General features: G+C 46.4%; 1 protein-coding gene across 2 annotated transcripts in view; it reads left to right on the top strand.

Annotated features, from left to right (window-relative positions):
* Positions 1–20,214, top strand: part of RNF31 (ring finger protein 31) — a 115,911-nt gene that overhangs the window by 91,450 nt on the left and 4,247 nt on the right. For both annotated transcript variants that reach the window (XM_040416914.1, XM_040416915.1), the window contains exons 14-19: positions 34–132; positions 10,117–10,206; positions 12,060–12,174; positions 13,049–13,167; positions 15,766–15,879; positions 18,030–18,087. In XM_040416914.1, coding sequence (XP_040272848.1) covers positions 34–132; positions 10,117–10,206; positions 12,060–12,174; positions 13,049–13,167; positions 15,766–15,879; positions 18,030–18,087 — 595 coding nt within the window. The remainder of the gene's footprint in view (positions 1–33; positions 133–10,116; positions 10,207–12,059; positions 12,175–13,048; positions 13,168–15,765; positions 15,880–18,029; positions 18,088–20,214) is intronic.

Here is a 20,214-nt window from a genome sequence, read left to right on the forward strand (position 1 = left end):
TGCATTAATTACATTTTCTCTGATGCTTTTCAGTTACGGGACACTCTTGAAGAGGATGCTTACAATTTGTTCCATAAAAAGTTGACAGAGAGAACACTTATGAAAGATCCAAAGTTTCTTTGGTGCACACATGTGAGTATACCCAAAATTATTAATTTTGACTTTGGCTTTAGTAATTGGTTTCAGTCTTTTCAGCTTGGGGGGGGGGGGGTAGAAGATTGGGGTGAACAAGGAGAGGCATAGTGGTTAAGGGCCCTAGTACACGGGCTGAGGATCAGGGCAATTATTGGTAACAAACGTCCTGATAATTGGCCTGTGTATATGTACTGCCAATCACCTGACAAATGCGTAAACACTCATTTGTTGGGTGATTGCGTCTTTTATGCAACACCAAAAATCCTTGACAGAACATTACCTTGTGTAAACAGAAATGTGCTGCTAACAAACAATTGATCATAATAGCAATCATTTATCTCCATACAGTAGCAATGATTGCTGCATTAAAATGCAGCTAACAAGCGGGCAGTGATTGGGATTGGCTGCTGTATATATTGCTGATTCCACTTTTGGGATTCCTGGAGCTCAGTAAAGTCATGAGATGTTGTCCAGGTGAATTGTAATACAAAATTATAGCTTGAAAGTCCAGTAGTGCCTGTAGAAAAACCAGGTATTCTCAGTCATATCTGTGGTAATACACTTCAGATTGGAGAAACATGCAGTCCATCATCTGGGTCCTCTAAGTAACAAGGAGAGGCCTTTATGTCAGTTAAATCTTGGAGTGTTTGTCTTTCCATACACCATTATTATTATTATTCAGTTTTGATTGTGTTGAAGATGCATCTTTTATTCATGTCAACGAAGGACCTGCTTGTAGCAGATATAATTATAATCTGAGCAAGCTATACTTAAAGGGAACTTGACGTCCTAATTTTAAACATTTAATCATGCCCATTCCCTTATTCTTTCAAACATGTTTTCCCAGACGGTGCCATTATTCTGCTTTTGTATTTCATGGTTGTTGTGAAAATCGACTTTATTCTACAATACCGCCATTTACAAATGCACACTTTGAAGTCAAGGAGGCTGGCTCTTACATCCTCCAAGTCATGCTCGCCACACCCTCTTCATACCTCCTGCCCATTGATTGACATTTCTGAATAGTGGTCACGTCATCTCCTCGTCTATCCACATCTTGTGTAGGCACACTGTCTTTATGGCGTCTGCGCGGTTTGTTGGGTGTACAGCTCCCGGCATCAGAGCTTCTCTGGGCATGCACCAAACAAGGGAGCCAGAGTGCCTGGATTGTTCGTGTGGAGGAGACAGAGTGCGCCTGTGTGAGATTTGGAGAGAAGAAGAGACAACATGGTCACTACTCAGAAATGTCAATCAAGGGGCAGAAAGAGGACTCGGTGAACATGACTAGGAGCATGCAGGAGCCACCTTCCTGACTTCAAAGTGCACATTAGCATACGGCACTATTGTGGGATAAAGTTGATTTTCACAGCAACCATGAAACACAAAAGCAAATAAGGGGAGTGGGCACCATCTGGAACATCATGTTTGAAAGTATAGGATATTGGACATAGTTAAATATTGACAATCAGGATGTCGCATTCTCTTTAAAGGAGGCCTACCAGAAGAAAATGTAAATTTCTTGTGCATGGCATTGGGGGACACAGCACCATGGGTATATGTCCAACTACCACTAGGAGGCGACACTAGACATAAAAAGTGTTGGCTCCTCCCTGTTGGGCTATACCCTCTCCACAGGCTAATCAGTCTTGTTCTAGTGTCCGTAGGAGGCAGACCTGACCTGCCCTTTTTGCGCAGGTCATCCTGCTACTTTTTTATTTTATTTTTTCTTCAATCTCTTCTTCTCTGCAGGTTCCACTTTAGTTTGCCCCCCTGCGGGCACGTACTCAGGGACCTGGCAGCCACCCAGTCCCCAAATCTGCTTCCGCAGTGAAATTCCGGCAGTCCCACGGTTCCCGTGTTGAGTCCGCCGAGGGGGTGGTTATCGCTGCGCCTGAAGACGTCTGAGGGTGAGTATGTTCCTTTAGATTAGGGTCTCCCACCCTCCTCCCCGGGCCGAAGCACGTTCCCCCCTCTCCTCCCTTCCCAGATAACTGCATCTCTTAGCTGTATCCTGGCCCCAGAAGCCCCTTGGCCTTCAGTTTTTTCTCTCTCTGGGGGTCGCTTCTCCAGTTCTCTCCCCCACCTGGCCCCCGTTTGTCACGGCAGCTCCGGAGCACTTCCGCGATTGCGGCCGTCCGTCCCCGGCCGCGCTCCACTAATTGAGGCCCCGACTTTTCGGGCCTACTAGGCTGCAACTCCCCGCCCACTCCTGAGCTTCCCGGGCTTGCTCTGTCTCCTCCCCTCCGTGGGGGGACCCTGGGAGGGGCCTCTCCTGCCTGTCGAATCCAGCTCCTGCGCAGGTTCCCTGCTCTGTCTTAGAGGGGCTGTTCTTCCTCCGGCTGCCGGCTCCTTCTCTCACCGGGTCGTCATCTTGCTGCTCTCCTGCATGGGGCGCGCTGTACAGCTCCTGGGGTCTGGTAGGCAGCCTCTGGCTGATTTGCTTATGCAGGCTCCCCCCCCCCCCCTCTCAATTGTCTCATTCTCCTGCAGCCCTGACCACCTGATCTATAGCTGCTGCAGCACCTCTTGGGAACGTGGCATCCGGGACTAGATAGGACAGCCCTGCTGCTCTATAAGGGCCTCCTCTCCCAGCCTCCCTATCGGATCGTCACATATTTCACGTGCGTCCGTTGTCTACTGAGGTTTCCATGTGGTCGGCTTGTGTCCCCCCGGCCCCCCCCCCACCCTTTTGTGTAAGTCCCCCCTAAATGGGCTCTCTCTCTGTCGAACCATGGGAACCTTGCCTGACTCTCCCAATCCCTGGCAGAGTCGCTGGACCGCTACCTTTCAAATTGCGGTCTCTTCCCGCCCCCCCCGGTCCCCCCGGCTGATGGGGCACGCTCATGCTCAGATACAGGGTCACGCAAGGAGTAGCCCACCGACCAACCTCGGCATCCTCAGGTCGCCCCTTAGGACAGGCCTGAGGCTGGTGACGAAGCCTTCTCTGTCAGTTGCCTCTGGGGACACCTCTGCACCGATTCCCTCGGAACAGAGCATCAGGCGGTCTTCCACCATATAAAATCCCTCTGTGAGGTCAAGACAAACGTGCACGGAGGAACCTACCCTACCCAGGTTTGGTGCCCCTCTAGTGGACTTTCGGATGGCGCTCTCCTGCCTGTACAGGTAATTACCGCACAGGTAAGGCAGCCGTCACCGCGCTTAACAACTGGGACACCTACGTGGTGTCTCTGGTACGTGCGCTCTCGTAGGCTGACCTTCCTGGTTTCCCTATGCCAGGGGCTATGTTCTAAGCAAGCTGATACAGGCAAACGCCTCTTGTAGGGTTGGTAACCCTTCTCAGCCTCTAAAGGTTATTTTGTAGTGCCTGTACCAGAGATATACAGGCCGACTTTTATTGCCGTGGTGATTACATCTGTCTGTTTCCAGCAGACTTGTTACTTTCATGGGTAGAGTTCCTGCACCTACTCCAAATGCTGTAGCCATTACTCCTGGCTGGCTCTATGGTGTTCCATGCGGCACTATTTCCCCCTTCCGGGCGAGATATACAGGCCGCCTTCAATTGCCGTAGCAATTGCACCTGTCTGTTTCCAGCCACCTTGCTCCCTTCATAGGTAGAGTACCTACACCATCCTCTGATGCTGTATCCAATATCCCTGGCGGGCTCTATTGTGTTCCGTGCGGCACTATTTCTCGCTTCCAGGCAAGATATAGAGGCCACTCAATTGCTGTAGCAATTGCCTCTGTTTGGTTCTACTGGGCACCAAGCTGCCACCTTGCTCCCTTCATAGGTAGAGTACCTACACTATCTCCAGAGGCTGTTGCCGTTGCTCCTATCTGGCCTTATGGTGTACCTTGCGGCACTATTTCTCCCTTACCGGACGAGATATTGAGGCCACCTTGTATTGCCGTGGCCACTGCACCTACCTCATCATGGTGTGCACCAAACAGCCATCTTATTTCCTTCATAGCTGAAGTTCCTGCTTCATCTCCAGATCTGTTGATGCGGCCCTGTTTCCCTCTTTTCAGGTGAAATAGGGGCCTCCTTCAGTTGCCATTGCACCTACCTAATTGTGGTGTGCACCTGTCGTTCTTTGTGGTACCGTGCGGCCCTATTTTCCCCTTCCCGAGCGGAATATAGGTATCTTTGCTAACGCGGTAGCCGTTGCCCTTCTCCGGTCCTAGGGTGCACCATTATACCACATCGCTCTAATCTTAAATCTAGTACCTCTTCCATCTCCAGATGCTGTACCCACGGCACCTGTCTTGTCGTATCTCTACACTACACAGCCGTATTTCTACCTTACAGGTTGAGGACCTGTACCCTCCAAATGTGGTCGCATTCCCGGATGCTGTGGCTTTGTTTCCACTCTCCTTAGAGTGCAACATGCAGCCACTTTACCTCGGTTTTAGGCGAGTATTTTTAGTACCCACGTGCTGGGCCCTATGGTGCAATCTGTGGCCCATACAGTTTCTGTATTACTGGGTGCTTCCTTCCCCGGGCTCTAATCTGTGCTGCGGATGTTGGTTACTCCCCTTTTTGGTTCTTCCATACATCTGCCACTCCGTTACTGTCGTGCTCTATGGTCTCCTTGTACTTTCTCAAGGCACTGTCCACAACAGGCCATCCTGGTTCAGCATGTACATGGTAACCATATCTGGCAGGGGTAGGCCAGCCCAACCCCCACCTCCACCTTGTCGGTCTAGTGCTACTTCTGGTGTACCCAGTATATGGCTGATCTGTTCTGATCTGGTGGGTGGTCCACATACAACCACGCTCCTTACACCATGGCCAGGTGGTTGTTGGCTTTTGTGCTAGGGTTGCTCTTGCCATCCCTATAAAATAATACTGTCGGCGGCACTCCACGTTACCCCATATTATAAAGGAGTACTCGCGTTGTTTTCTATTACAGGGCGGGCCATTCCTGGTGGAGTACAGTGATCTCCACTGGATCTTCTCCTTGTTGGGGTACGTAGCTTGGTGAGCATCGGCCGCTGCAGCAGTTTTCGGCCATCACTGGATGTCCTCCGCCACACGGAATCCTTCTGGGGTCAGTGACATTATCCTCGCTGGATGTCCTTCCTGATGAGTCAGGGACAGAACCACTGAGCGCCACACACCTGCCTGGTAGGTGAATTTCCTGCTGATTGCTCTGGCATCGGACAGGGTTCCGTAGTTCCTTCTGGGTCCGGGTGTTCCCTTATATTCTCTGCTTAGTTGTACTATATGACAGAGGGCAGTTCCCTTGGACCTTGCTATTGTCTGCGCCTGTCAGGTACTTTCTCCCCCGGGGAGTCTTCTGTATGTCGGTCGCAGTTGGTTTCTACATTTCGTGTAGTCACACCCAGTTTCTTTCATAGCGACTTCGCCATTCCATATGCATATGGGTGTCTGTCGATTTAGTGGTACAACCCAAGCCACTGTACTTGCCCTCCCCGGGACAATGTATGCAGATTGCCAGCCACTATTCTTAGAATGGCTAGTTGTCCATGACCAATTCCTTCCCATATGGTGGTTCTTTTCATTTTTTTCTTGGATATTCTGGCTTTTGTTGTCCTCTGGTGGTTCAGTTCCTGGTTCCTTGTGAGCCCATACCGGGTACTCCTTTCTGGAGTCCCTGTCCCCGTTCATTTGACCACACAGATTCTGTATGATAATCGTTGTTTGGGGGGGGGGGGGGGGCCTGGGTTGATTGTTCCCCTTGTAGGTTCCAATAGCCTTGTGGACCTCTTGGGATTCGTGTCTATCTTCCCATCCTCCCACGTCAAGTATCTGGTATTGAGTGGTTTAGTGCTACGGTTTGCATTTCCACCTTATGGTCTCCTTCGGGAGGGACTTCCTCCTGTTGGTAGAACCTTCCTCCTTAGACTGTTGGGAGTACTCTCCTTCTCCTCCCATGTCTCTCAGTCCAGTGTGTCCCTGCTGAAATTTCCTGGACCTGCTTCTGGTCCCCTTTTTTCCCTGATACTTCATTTGGCCAGAGTTTCTCCGGTCTAGCGCTTCTCATCGATATTTCGTTTTCAGAGACTCGTTCCTCGTCTCCTGGTTTTGGGATGCAGGTCTTATCTTTTCTTTTTTCCTGGCCTTTACTTACTACCCCCTCCCTTCCAAGGGTTGGCGGTTTCCCTTAGTGCCTTTGGGGTTTTCCCCTTTCAATAGGGCGCTTAACTTCATCACCTGCTTCGCGGTGGGGGAAGACCTGCTCCCTTCATATGTGAGCCTTGCTATGGCTTCCCTCACTTGTTTAGCTTTCAGTGATTCCATGTTTCCTTGCTCCCCTGGCCTGTCAAGGGATGGCCACAGGGTGTTTGTGCTTTAGCCTGAGACAATTAAAATGTTAGGTAGCTCCAATACTACTTTCTCTCCAGCCTTTGGATGAGCTGGGTGTTCCCCTTGCCTTCTTCTTGCATTTGGGACCTTCTCCCAGGCATTTTTCCTGGGGTGCTGGCAGTCTTCGCTGTTGCTTCCTTGGGGTTTCTCCCTTGTTATGAGGCTTCTTGCCTATTCCGTGTATTTCTCCTGTTGGGTCACATGGTTCTCCTGCACCTGTATGCCCAACCGGTGGCATGGCTGTTCATTTCCCACCCTCGGGGACTGCTTTGGGACGTCCCATGGTACTGTGTCCCCCAATGCCATGCACAAGAAAATTTGATTTTTTTGTACTCACCGTAAAATCCTTTTCTTGTAGTAGGCATTGGGGGACACAGATCCCACCCTATGTTTTTTACTTCCGCTTCTCCGGGCTGGTCTCTTGATCTTTCCTGGTGCGGGAGTTGTTGGTTCCTTGCCTTTCTTCTCTCCCCTACTGCTTTTGGTACAAACTGATTAGCCTAGTGCCTGTGGAGAGGGTATAGCCCAACGGGGAGGAGCCAACACTTTTTATGTCTAGTGTCGCCTCCTAGTGGTAGTTGGACATATACCCATGGTGCTGTGTCCCCCAATGCCATGCACAAGAAAAGGATTTTACGGTGAGTACAAAAAATCCAATTTTCCCCTTCTACTGTAGCTGCTGTCAAATGTAGCGATCATCAGATATAACATCTGCATGCTACCTGGCTTGTATACCAGCAGGAAGTGTTATCACCAGCAGTTACACCATATTTGGGGCTGTGATTATTTCTCAGCATAGCAGTAAGATACATGAAACATGTTTGCACCTATTTGAAAAGGAGAAGAACACTGCTGTTTAACCCCTTAGATGGCGCAGACAACAGCAACCATAGCATCTAAGTAACTAAGATAAAGTACAGTGTGTCATGAAAACGTGTCTCAGAATGACATGGAAAAGTAAAGCATCCCAAAGATGTTACCACATAAAGCTACACATGGCAGATTTGAAAAGTGGACCTGCGTCCTTAAATGCTTTACAGCAGGAGTAACACAGTTTTTTGGGGCATTTTTCCTGGGATTTGCAGTTGTTGGTACTTCTTTTTGCTGCAGTTTTTCTAGTCAAAATCACTAGTTCCATATGTTGCATGGAAATTTATGGGAAATATTAAACGCAGGACAAAACTGGAGTTTTTTGTAGAGGCTTTTTTCACTCTTGAGGTTTTTTCCCCAAATCGCAGAAACCACTCTGTCTGGAATTATCATAATTTTAGTCATCTACTATTTTACTAGCAGATAACATATTTTCTTTACAGCATTAGTAAACTAAAGCTGGGTGTACACTGCACGATGTGTTCCTTCCCGACAGTCGACTGCTCGTTCAGTGAAAGAGACTGCTGTATTTACATGCAGTGATCTCCTTCACAGTATTGCTATTGCCATCCATCGTACCCATACAGAATCATTGTTTCTGGGCAGCAAGATGACTGTTTAGGCAGCACGATCTGCTGTCCAGAAACGATGATTGATGTGCCTTCACAAACGACAGGAACAGCACATTTAGATAGGCAGATTGTTGGGAATGAGTATTCGATGAACGGTCGTTTCCGATAATCTGCTCAAAAATCGGGCAGTGTATCTCCACCTTAACAATGGGTTACCTATCTTGCACTTTTATCTCTGTGCTGACTATTTACGGACAGAATTTTGTATTTAATGTTCAATGGTATAGTACTGCTGAAATAAAGAAAATCAGCCAACAAACATTTTAAAAATAGTTTTCTCTGAAGATTGAATAAAAAAAATTCTCTCTGATGGAAGTGTCTTTTTAACATCGCCACAAAAAACTGTGCACCGGGAGCTTCATGGCATGCGTGCAGGCCTTAGGGTACTTTGACACTAGCGTTATTCTTTTCCGGCATTGAGTTCCGTCCTAGGGGCTCAATACCGGATAAGAACTGATCAGTTTTATCCTAATGCATTCTGAATAGAGAGCATTACGTTCAGGATGCATCAGGATGTCTTCAGTTCAGTATTTTTTACTGTTCAGGACGGAAAGAATACCGCATGCTGCGGTTTTATCTCTGTCCAAAATTCCGGAACACTTGCCAGAATGCCGGATCCGGCATTTTTTCCCATTGACATGCATTAACGCTGGATCAGTTTTTCCGGATGACACCGGAGAGACGGATCCGGCATTTCAATGCATTTGTCATACGGATCAGGATCCTGATCCGTCTGACAAATGCCATCAGTTTGCATACGTTCTGACGGATCCGGCGACGGAACTGCCTGCTGGAATTCTCTGCCGCAAGTGTGAAAGTATCCTTACATCATGCCAAGCATTGGATGGAGTGGTGTAAAGAACTCTGCCCTAGACTCTGGAGCAGTGGAAACGTGCTCTGTGGAGTGATGAATCACACTTCTCTGTCTGGCAGTCTGATAGACAACCTGCCTGCCTGCATTGTGCCAAGTGTAAAGTTTGATGGATGAGGGATAACGCTGTGGGGTTGCTTTTCAGGGGATGTCCTAAGCCCTTTAGTATCAGTGAAGGAAAATCTTAATACTTCACCATACCAAGACACTTTGGATAACTCCATATTAAAGGTTTTCCAGGACTTTGATATTGATAATATCAGATTGGTAGGGGTCCGACAGCCAGCACCCTTACCAATCAGCTGCTAGCAAGAGCCATGGCCACCTGAACGAACACAATGTATGAAGATGGAGGCTTGAAATCAGACAGCTATGTACACTGTGTAGTGCAACCTTCATCACTCCAGCTCTTGTGAAACTACAACTCCCAGCATGCTCCTTTTTTCTTCTGTGGGAGTTTAGAGAACAGTCAAGCAAGTGTGCATGATGGGAGATGTATTTTCACAACATCTGGAGTGCTGGAGGTTGCTGACCCCTGGTGTAGTCGCTGTGCCAGGTTGCTGCAGCTCTCCCCCCATTCTAGTGAGTGTGGTGGTTTCCTGTTCTCAGTAATTTCTCTTGGGCAATCAGCACTTAGAAAGAACACTTGTCACTAGATTTCAGAGAATTTGAGAGGTCAAGTGATCTCTCTCCACTTAGTTGCCTTCATGAGAGGAATCGTTGAGAGCACATTTGATCATTAGGCTAGTGTCACACTGCAGGTGCTGCCACACATTAAAAAGAAAAAAAAAAGATAAGCAATATCTGCTCTTAACCCCTTAGTTACCACCCGTACACTTTTTTTTTTACGGCGGCCCAGTCTAAGCGGGCTTCCCTGGGGAGCCGGCTCTCAGCTCTCACATGAGAGCCGTGGTCCTGCTCTAACAGCCCAGACTGGCCGATCCGGGCTGTTTAACGCTTTACATGCCACGGGCAATGGCGCCTGCCACATGTAAAGCGCTGACAAAGGGAGCGGACTCCCTCTGTCTGCCATTGGCACCCCGCAAATGCCCAAATGATGACTGAAATCTATGCCAACTAGGTGCTGACGTAGATTTCAGTTAGGCACATGGACTGCTGGAGAATACCCCTAATTTATAACAAGGCATGAGCAGGGGATAAAGACTGCTGTAAAACGCTAGTCGTAGATAATGTCCACCCGTGTGACTAAAAACAACTTTACTACGGACACTTTCCAAGGCACACAGATACACATAAGTACCTTCAATAAATGTAACTAATAGGATTGACTTGGATTTTTTTGTTCTTATTTTTTTTAGTGTTCCTTTGGATTTATTTACGAACGGGATCAACTTGATGTAAAGTGCCCTCAGTGTGATTGCAGCTTCTGCAGGACCTGCAAGCGACCAGTAAGTTTTAGATAACTAGCTAGACATACTGTAAAGGAAACAAAGGAAAGCGCTGTTATGTCCTCTGTGTGTGTATATATATATATATGTGTGTGTGTGTATATATATATATAAGATGATGAACCTAGAGAAGTGTCCCATAGTATGTGCTTTCTAAAGCTTTTCCATTGCACAGTATCAGAGCCCTGCTGTTGCAAAGACAATGTGATGTATACAGTCGTGGCCAAAAGTTTTGAGAATTACATAAATATTGGAAATTGAAAAAGTTGCTGCTTAAGTTTTTATAATAGCAATTTGCATATACTCCAGAATGTTATGAAGAGTGATCAGATGGATTGCATAGTCCTTCTTTGCCATGAAAATGAACTTAATCCCAAAAAAACCTTTCCACTGCATTTCATTGCTGTCATTAAAGGACCTGCAAAGATCATTTCAGTAATCGTCTTGTTAACTCAGGTGAGAATGTTGACGAGCACAAGGCTGGAGATCATTATGTCAGGCTGATTGGGTTAAAATGGCAGACTTGGCATGTTAAAAGGAGGGTGATGCTTGAAATCATTGTTCTTCCATTGTTAACCATGGTGACCTGCAAAGAAACGCGTGCAGCCATCATTGTGTTGCATAAAAATGGCTTCACAGGCAAGGATATTGTGGCTACTAAGATTGCACCTCAATCAACAATTTATAGGATCATCAAGAACTTCAAGGAAAGAGGTTAAATTCTTGTTAAGAAGGCTTCAGGGCGTCCAAGAAAGTCCAGCAAGCGCCAGGATTGTCTCCTAAAGAGGATTCAGCTGCGGGATTGGAGTGCACCAGTGCAGAGCTTGTTTAGGAATGGCAGCAGGCAGATGTGAGCGCATCTGCACGCACAGTGAGGCGAAGACTTTTGGAAGATGGCCTGGTGTCAAGAAGGGCAGCAAAGAAGCCACTTCTCTCCAAAAAAAACATCAGGGACAGATTGTTCTTCTGCAGAAAGTTTGGTGACTGGACTCCTGAGGACTGGGGCAAAGTCATATTCTCCGATGAAGCCTCTTTCCGATTGTTTGGGGCATCTGGAAAAAGGCTTGTCCGGAGAAGAAAAGGTAAGCGCTACCATCAGTCCTGTGTCATGCCAACAGTAAAGCATCCTGAGACCATTCATGTGTGGGGTTGCTTCTCATCCAAAGGAGTGGGCTCACTCACAACTTTGCCCAAAAACACAACCATAAATAAAGAATGGTACCAAAACACCCTCCAACAGCAACTTCTTCCAACAATCCAACAACAGTTTGGTGAAGAACAATGCATTTTCCAGCACGATGGAGCACCGTGCCATAAGGCAAAAGTGATAACTAAGTGGCTCGGGGACCAAAACGTTGTCATTTTGGGTCCATGGCCTGGAAACTCCCCAGATCTTAATCCCATTGAGAACTTGTGGTCAATCCTCAAGAGGCGGGTGGACAAACAAAAACCCACTAATTCTGACAAACTCCAAGAAGTGATTATGAAAGAATGGGTTGCTATCAGTCAGGAATTGGCCCAGAAGTTGATTAAGAGCATGCCCAGTCGAGTTGCAGAGGTCCTGAAAAAGAAGGGCCAACACTGCAAATACTGACTCTTTGCATAAATGTCATGTAATTGTCGATAAAAGCCTTTGAAACGTATGAAGTACGTGTAATTATATTTCACTACATCACAGAAACAACTGAAACAAAGATCTAAAAGCAGTTTAGCAGCAAACTTAGTGAAAACTAATATTTGTGTCATTCTCAAAACTTTTGGCCACGACTGTACACTGTTCAGAAGGTTTACACTGCCTCACAGATTATTTCTCTAAATTTGAATTAAAAACTCTGACTTTCCTACTAATACAGTGGGAGGAGCAGCATCGAACCCTAACTTGTGAAGATTTCCAAAGCTGGAAGAGAGAAAATGATGCTGAATATCAGGCACAGGGACTGGCTGTGTACCTGCAGGAAAATGGGATCAGTAAGTATACTGCCAAGAGCATATTTGCATTTCTGATATTCCTTCCCTGCCTGACAATGTATATGTTCCTGGCATTGTGTGAAGATACTCTATGGAATGCCGGGGTATTCTATAAAAGTAGTTGTTTGTTGTCAAATGTTTAATAAGGTTACCCTAACCCTATTTTTATAATTGGGGTTAACCCTTAAGGCCCACATACTCATTAGAGTATTGTCAGCTGAACCCGCCAACACTGGTGGGTCCTGCAAACGGTCTAATATGTATGGGGACATCATCTGTCGAGGGAGATTCGGATTGGGCGAATTGAATATTTGCCTGATTCTTTTGTACTCCCAGAAGTGTCCTGCAGCAGCTTTCTGCTTTTTCCCCATTGACAACATAAACATCATTGGCCGAACTGAATGTGTAGGCGGTAGTCGGAAGAGATAGCTGATCGTTCAACCCATAGCCATTGGATGTGTATGACCAGCTTAAAGCTATTGCAGAACAGCTGACCAGTTGGAGGGTGGGGCTTGTCAAACCCCCCACTGATCTGATTGTGATGGCTTATCCTGAAAGTAGGCCATCACTTGTAAAAGAGTGGAGCATATGCCTTTTATTATTAGGGTTAACTTTAACTATAGCCCTTACCCGATTATTATAAGTTTATTCGCCGACTCTATTACTTATAGGTTTAATCCTAACCCAATTATTTTATGCCTTGCCAAAAATTCTAGACATTCTGTAGAATAAATAGGCATACAATCTCTAGGGAAAGAATACAAGATCAAAATAAAATATCCTTATTTTATTCTTTGCCAAAAAGCTAGGCATTCTATAAAGCAATGCTAGTAACATCTATACTGATAATGTTTATGTATTCTTCTTTCCTCAGCTTGTCCTCATTGCAAATTTTCTTACGCTCTTGCAAGGGGAGGTTGTATGCATTTTGTCTGCACTCAGTGTCGCCATCAGTTTTGTAGTGGATGTTACAACACCTTTCACTCCAAAAATGTAAGTGGCTCATTTAATAATACACGGTCACAAGAATATTCTGTAATTGTTCATTTCCACACGCTAAAAGCAATTCCACCTAGATATGAACATTTCTTTTAACCTTTTTCTATATGGTGCAATATTAAGACTGAATTGTCTTGCTTTGTACTTGCAGCAATTTCCTAGTATACACATGAATCACTCTCTTTTGTGTAACTAAATTCTGGACAGCTACCCTATCATGATATTGTGAGAGCTCCTCTCTTCGTTGACTGATAGCGCCATACATCATTGTATTCTGATGATGGCACCAGAGAGAATAGTTGAGGGGTACTTGATTTAACCTCTCCTTCGTTCTCCCATTAAATCATTTCTGCCAGAAGTAATTTAGTCTGACTCCCGACACTTCCACCGAACAGCTGTCTTAACAAGCCATGGTGCTTCGGTGAGTGCTGCAGCCTCCTCTCAGTTTACCAAGCATGGCACCATTCATTGAATAGCAGCTCTGCATAGTTTTGCAGCACAGCCCCATTAACTGGACTGGAATGGGATGGGACTGCATATAGGCCATGTTACCAATGAACATGATATCACTGGCCTAGGAAGAGTCGGTGGCTTCAAACAGCTGATCGGTGGTGGAGCTGGTCGAGTATCCTGAACAGGGGCGGATTAAGTGCATGATAGGCCCAGGGCTGTCTACCCAACTTGGGCCCTACAGTTCCTCCCCAATAGCAAGGCCCCTCACGCTGCCCCCATAAAGCAATTTCCCCCACACTGCCCCCACACAGTAGTTTCCCCCACATTGCCCCCACACAGTAATTTCCCCTCCACTGCCTCCACACAGTTCCCACATTGCCCCCACACAGTAATTTCCCCTACACTGCCTCCACACAGTTCCCACATTTCCCCCACACAGTAGTTTTCCCCACACTGCCCCACACAGTAATTTCCGCCACACTGCCCCCACACAGTAGGTTACTCCACACAGTAATTTCCCCCACACTGCCCCACACAGTAGTTTACTCCACACTCCCCCACACAGTAATTTCCACCACACTGCCCCACACAGTAATTTACCAAGCAAAGCACCATCCATTGAATAGCAGCTCTGCATAGTTTTACAGCACAGCCCCATTCACTGGAATGGGATGGGGCTGCATATAGGCCATATTACCGATGAACATGATATCACTGGCCTAGGAAGAGTCGGTGGCTTCAAACAGCTGATCGGTGGTAGAGCTGGTTGAGTATCCTGAACAGGGGCGGATTAAATGCATGATAGGCCCAGGGCTGTCTACCCAACTTGGGCCCTACAGTGCCTCCCCAATACCAAGGCCCCTCATGCTGCCCCCATATAGTAATTTCCCAAACAGTAGTTTACCCCACACTGCCCCACGCAGTAATTTCTACCACACTGCTGCCATATAGTAGTTTCCCCCACACTGCCCCACACAGTAGTTTCCCCCACACAGTAATTTCCACCACACTGCCCCCACACAGTCATTTCCCCCACGCAGTCATTTCCCCCACGCAGTCATTTCCCCCACGCAGTCATTTCCCCCACGCAGTCATTTCCCCCACGCAGTCATTTCCCCCACGCAGTCATTTCCCCCACGCAGTCATTTCCCCCACGCAGTCATTTCCCCCACGCAGTCATTTCCCCCACACTGCCCCCACACAGTAGGTTTCCCCACACTGCCCCCATATAGTAGTTTGCCCCCACACAGTAATTTCCGCCACTCTGCCCTCACTCAGTAGTTTTCCCCACACTGCCCCCATACAGTAGTTGCCCCCACACTGCCCCCACACAGTAGTTTACCCCACACAGTAATTTATTCAACTCTGCCCCCACAAAGTAGTTTCCCCCACACTGCCCCACACAGTAATTTCCACCACACTGCCCCCATATAGTAGTTTGCCCCCACACAGTAGTTTCCCCCACACTGCCCCATACAGTAGTTTCCCCTACACAGTAGTTTCTCCCACACTGCCCCCACACAGTAGTTTCCCCCACATTGCCCCATATAGTAATTTGCCCTCACATAGTAATCCCTCCCATAATAATTTGCCCCCACATAGTACCGTAATCCCTCCCATAATAATTTGCCCCCACACAGTAATCTCACCATAATTTTTTTCCCCCACATAGTATTTTTCCCCCATACCGCAATTTCCTCCTGATGTACTGTCTCTTCACATGTCCTCCTGTGTGTCCCCCCCAAAGCTGGTGCACAAAATAAAAATAAAATCTAAATACTCCCCTATCTCCAGTCGCGCGATGGCAGGCACACACACTTTACTGTGCTGCGTCCCGGCACAGACGCGCGCAATGACGTGATCACGCACTCGTGCGCCGGGATTTCACTATCGCATAGTCCTCAGGCCTACTAGGGCTGAAGCCTATGGTGGTGATCGGCGGCGGGGCAGGGAACTATGCGCTCCCGTGCCCCGCCGCAGTATGTCTGCGCTGAGCCCGGGGCTGCCGACCCGAACGTCCCTATTGTAATCCGCCACTGATCCTGAAGTTAAGTCATCAATATTAAACACCTGGACAAATCCTTTTAACTGTATGAGACAAAATCTAAAGTCTAATTTTTAATGTATCATTCTTCATAGAAATGTACAGTACCTGCATGCACAGTCAGAATGTCCCTCCATGCTCATCATCCTAGAGACTGCTTATTCTACCTACGAGACTGGGAGGTGTCCCGTCTGCAGACACTTCTCCAAGTAAGCACATTTTAAATTGTCTACCTTGCTCTCCTTTATTCATGATAATAATGTTACATGATAATGGTCAAACTTTACAAAGCTTTGGTGCTGCCTCATTTGGAATATGCAGTTCAGTGCCCAGAGCACCAGTTTAATTTCTCATCCGTATCATTGGGGGACACAGGCTTGACCATGGGTATAGCTGTTGCCACTAGGAGACGGACACTAAGCACAAAAGTTTGAGCTCCTTCCTTCAGCTATACCCTTCCTACAGGGACTAAGCTAAATCAGTTTTAGCTTAGTGTCTGTAGGAGGCAGACATCCCTGCTTTGCAGGTCTGCCAATTTTTCATTCCTTTTTTGTTTATGCCCTTGGGCCTGCTCTGTAACGTCCTATGGTCAAGCCTGTTTCCCCTAATGATACAGATGAGAAAACTAGATTTTTGTACTTACCGTAAAATCTGTTTCTCTTCCGTTCATTGGGACACAGCTCCCACCCATTCTCTCATTTGTGGGCCTTTTCTGGCCTGCGTGGTTCTGGGTTTGTACATAGTTTGGTTTCCTGTTTTTGTCTTGCTTTTCCTACTACTTTTGCACTAAAGGATTTAGCTTAGTCCCTGTAGGAAGGGTATAGCTGAAGGGAGGAGCTCACACTTTTGTGCTTAGTGTCTGGCTCCTAGTGGCAACAGCTATCTCCATGGTCAAGCCTGTGTCCCCCAATGAACGGAAGAGAAACAGATTTTTCAGTAAGTACAAAGCCTTGAAGCTGAAAAAAGTACAAAGAAGAGCAACTTAACTGATAAGGGGCATGTAGACTACGTAGACTGTATTAGACTGTCAGATAGTCTGCCAGATCATTGCTAATGCGCATTCATAGAAACCCTCATTGGCAATTATCTGTCAGAGTAATACTGCTGCCGATTACTCAATGAACAAGCAAACGCTTGTTCATCAGTCAATTCAGATTTTTAAACTGATTTAAAAATGATTGTTTGCCTGCAGCAGATTGTGCTGTGTAATCACAATCTGCTGCCGGCAAATAGCTAGTCAATATGGGGACGAGCTATGGCATTACTGTGGAGGAGATCCCTGCATGTAATAGCATCGGTCTTCTCTGCTAACAGATAGGCGATTGTCGGGAAGTAATACAGCCTTTTGTTACGAGGAAGGAATTAAATTGATTTAGTCTTGAGAAGAGGCATCTAAGGGAAGACATGATTAACCTATACAAATATATAAATGGCCCACACAAAAAAAAGGTGAAAAGTTGTTCCATGCAAAATCCCCTCGAAAGACAAGGGGGCACTGCCTCCATCTGGAGAAGAAAAAGTTCAGTCTCCAGAGCCATCAAGTCTTCTTAGGGGGATTCTGTCACCTCTTTTTACCCTATAGAGATGCAGACATGCAGACATGCACGGCTAGATCGCCGCTAGCATGTCCACAATATTCCGATTCCATAGCTCTGTGTGGTTTTATTAAGTGTAAAAAATGATTTTATATATATATGTAAATCAGCCTGGGCTGGGCTCCAGAACGGTTAGTATAGCCCCTTGGGCTCCTTACCAGGTTGATTTACATATATAAAATCATTTTTTACACTCAATAAAACCACACAGAGCTATGGGACCGGTATATTGCGGACATGCTAGCGGCGATCTAGCCGTGCATGTCCGCATCTCTATAGGGTAAAAAGAGGTGACAGAATCCCTTTTAACTGTAAGAACTCTAAATCTGTGGAATAGTCTACCTAAGGCTGTGGTCACAGCAGGAACAGTGGACAGTTTATGCTTAGATGAATTCTTAAAATTAAATAACATTAATGCATATGAAAATGTGTAGACGTCTGAGTATCACTCCCCTTTCCTAAAATTCACATCCCCACCCAATCCCTTGGTTGAACTTGATGGACTGGTTTATTTTTTCAACGGTACTAACAATGTAACTATGAGGTTGATACACTATAGAGCAGCTTTCTGCAACTTAGAATTACTCTTGCCTGTGAACCAGCTTTATTACACACAGTACCATCTATAATATTCTTTTATACCTTCTGAAGCTTTTTGCCTGTATCTTTGATTTCACCACTACTACTAGTAGGTAGGTCACTTTCATAATCAGTTATCAGTTACTGCTTATATCTGTGTGATCTATTCTGTGTCTTTCACTCAGATGTCTAATGTGCCATTTAACACAGACCCACCTGCTGGAACACATGCTGAACCTGGAGGTATGCTGGGATGAAGACATGCCCCATGTCTGTTTTTTTTATTAATAATCACAAGGAGCAGGAGGAGCTGAGCAGATTGATATACACTACTGTGAAAAAAAAATATTTGCCCTCTTCCCAATTTTTATTATTTCTGTATATTTATTTCACTTAAATATTTCAGATAATCAAACTACCCGTATTTTTCGCCCTTTCACACCTAGGTTTTAGAGGAGGACAATAAGAAAAAAATATTTTTCATTAGATCTCAGATCAGGCCAGCAATCAGACCACCCATGTTAATCAGACCTCATCTGACAGCCCCAATCAGACCCCCAATGTTAATAAGCCCCTTAATCAGACCTCAGATCAGACCCCCAATGTTAATAAGGCCTCAGATCAGACCCCCATGCCATTTATTATGCCCCCAGTGCCATTTATTATGCCCCCAGTATGAGCCCCAGTGCCATAGAGCAAATAAAATAAAAAACCCACTTACCTCTCCTGCTCCTGGACGCCGCCGCTCCTCACTTCCAGCGCGCTCTGTCTTCTACCTGCTGTCGGCTGTGCTGTGACCTGGTCACAACGCGCCATCACACTGTGCGCAGCCTTCACAGCCGACAGTCGAAGACCAGGAAGCGGTGAGTACAGAGCCTTCACCGCTTCCCGGTCCTCCGGTACTAGTATTTGCCCCATAAAATGCATGGGCATTTTACCCCCACATTTGGGGGGGGGGAAATGCATCTTATGGGGCGAAAAATACGGTACTTTTAATGATAGACAGAGATAACCCAAGAAAACACAAAAGGCTATTTTTAAATGATTTCATTTATTAAAGGAAAATTTGTGTTCAGCCCTGCCTTGCCCTGCGTAAAAAAGTAATTGCCACTTAGCTACTAAATCAACCAGTTAACCAAATTCACTTTGCAATTAGTTCAGTTTCACTAGCCACAGGTATTAATATAGCCAGACCTTTCAAATCTAAACATCACTTAAAGAGGTTGCCCCGGTTTAGAGTTGAACCCGGATATATCCCCATTTTCACCCAGGCAGCCTCTCTGATATGAGCATTGTAGCATGCTCTCCTTTGCCCCTCACTGAATCGCGCAGGGAAAAGGCTTTTTATGGAGATCTGGTGACCTCCCAGGCTGTCCATGGGTAAAGCTAGACGGAATCTTCCGCCTAGCAGTGAGTCTGGTGATGTCACCGGCACTAATGGGCGGGCTTTAGCGCTGCCCTAGTCTGTAAAACGGCTAGGGTGGCGCTAAAGCCTGCCCATCAGTGCCGGTGACCTCACCAGTGTGAAAATGTAAACAAACCCTAGCAGTGTGAAAATGTAAACAAACAGCCCTTGCCCTGCGCGATACAGCACAGGGCAAGTGAGAGCATTGGAGCATGGGTGTAAATGGGGATATGTCCAGGTTCATCTCTGAACCCAGACAACCCCTTTGAACCTTTCTGGCAATCTGAAGCAGGCTAGAAGGTCTCAAAAAGCAGCACATGCTCTGAAGAGATTCAAATACAGATGTGAAACGAAGTCATTAAACATGAAAAGGAATACAAAGCCATTGCTAAGGCAATGGAACTCCAGCGAGCCACAGTGTGGCACTCCATAGTACCACCGTTAAGGACAGTGTACCTGATTTCACAATAAGAAAGACGCTGGACAAAAGCTGCATCCATGAGAGAGTTGCAAGGCACAAACCGCTGACCAAAAAGAACAGAAGTCTTGTCTTGCATTTGCCAGAAGAAAAAAACATTGACTTTTGGGATAATCTGTAAACTGATTAGTGAAAGATGGAAGATGGGCTTCATTACATTTGTGTAAAGCTAACACTGTTTTCCATCATAAGACCATGATACCAACAATCAAAATGGTGGCGGTAGTGTGAAGGTTTGGGGGTGCTTCGTTTCTTCACGATCTAAATGACTTGTCATAATTACTATGAATCCTGAAGAATGTCTGTCCACCTTTCAGTTTATAACATAAAGCTCATGGGCCGCTGTTAGGCCTCATGCACACGACTGTTTTTTTTTTTTTTTAAGGTCCGCAAAAACGGGGTCCGTGATCCGTGACCGTTTTTTCGTCCGTGGGTCTTCCCTGGTGTCCCCCCTGGCCGTGCGGAGCCAAACGGATCCGTCCTGAAT

This window comes from Bufo bufo, chromosome 2 (assembly GCF_905171765.1).
Source record: "Bufo bufo chromosome 2, aBufBuf1.1, whole genome shotgun sequence".
NCBI classification, from domain to species: Eukaryota; Metazoa; Chordata; class Amphibia; order Anura; family Bufonidae; genus Bufo; species Bufo bufo.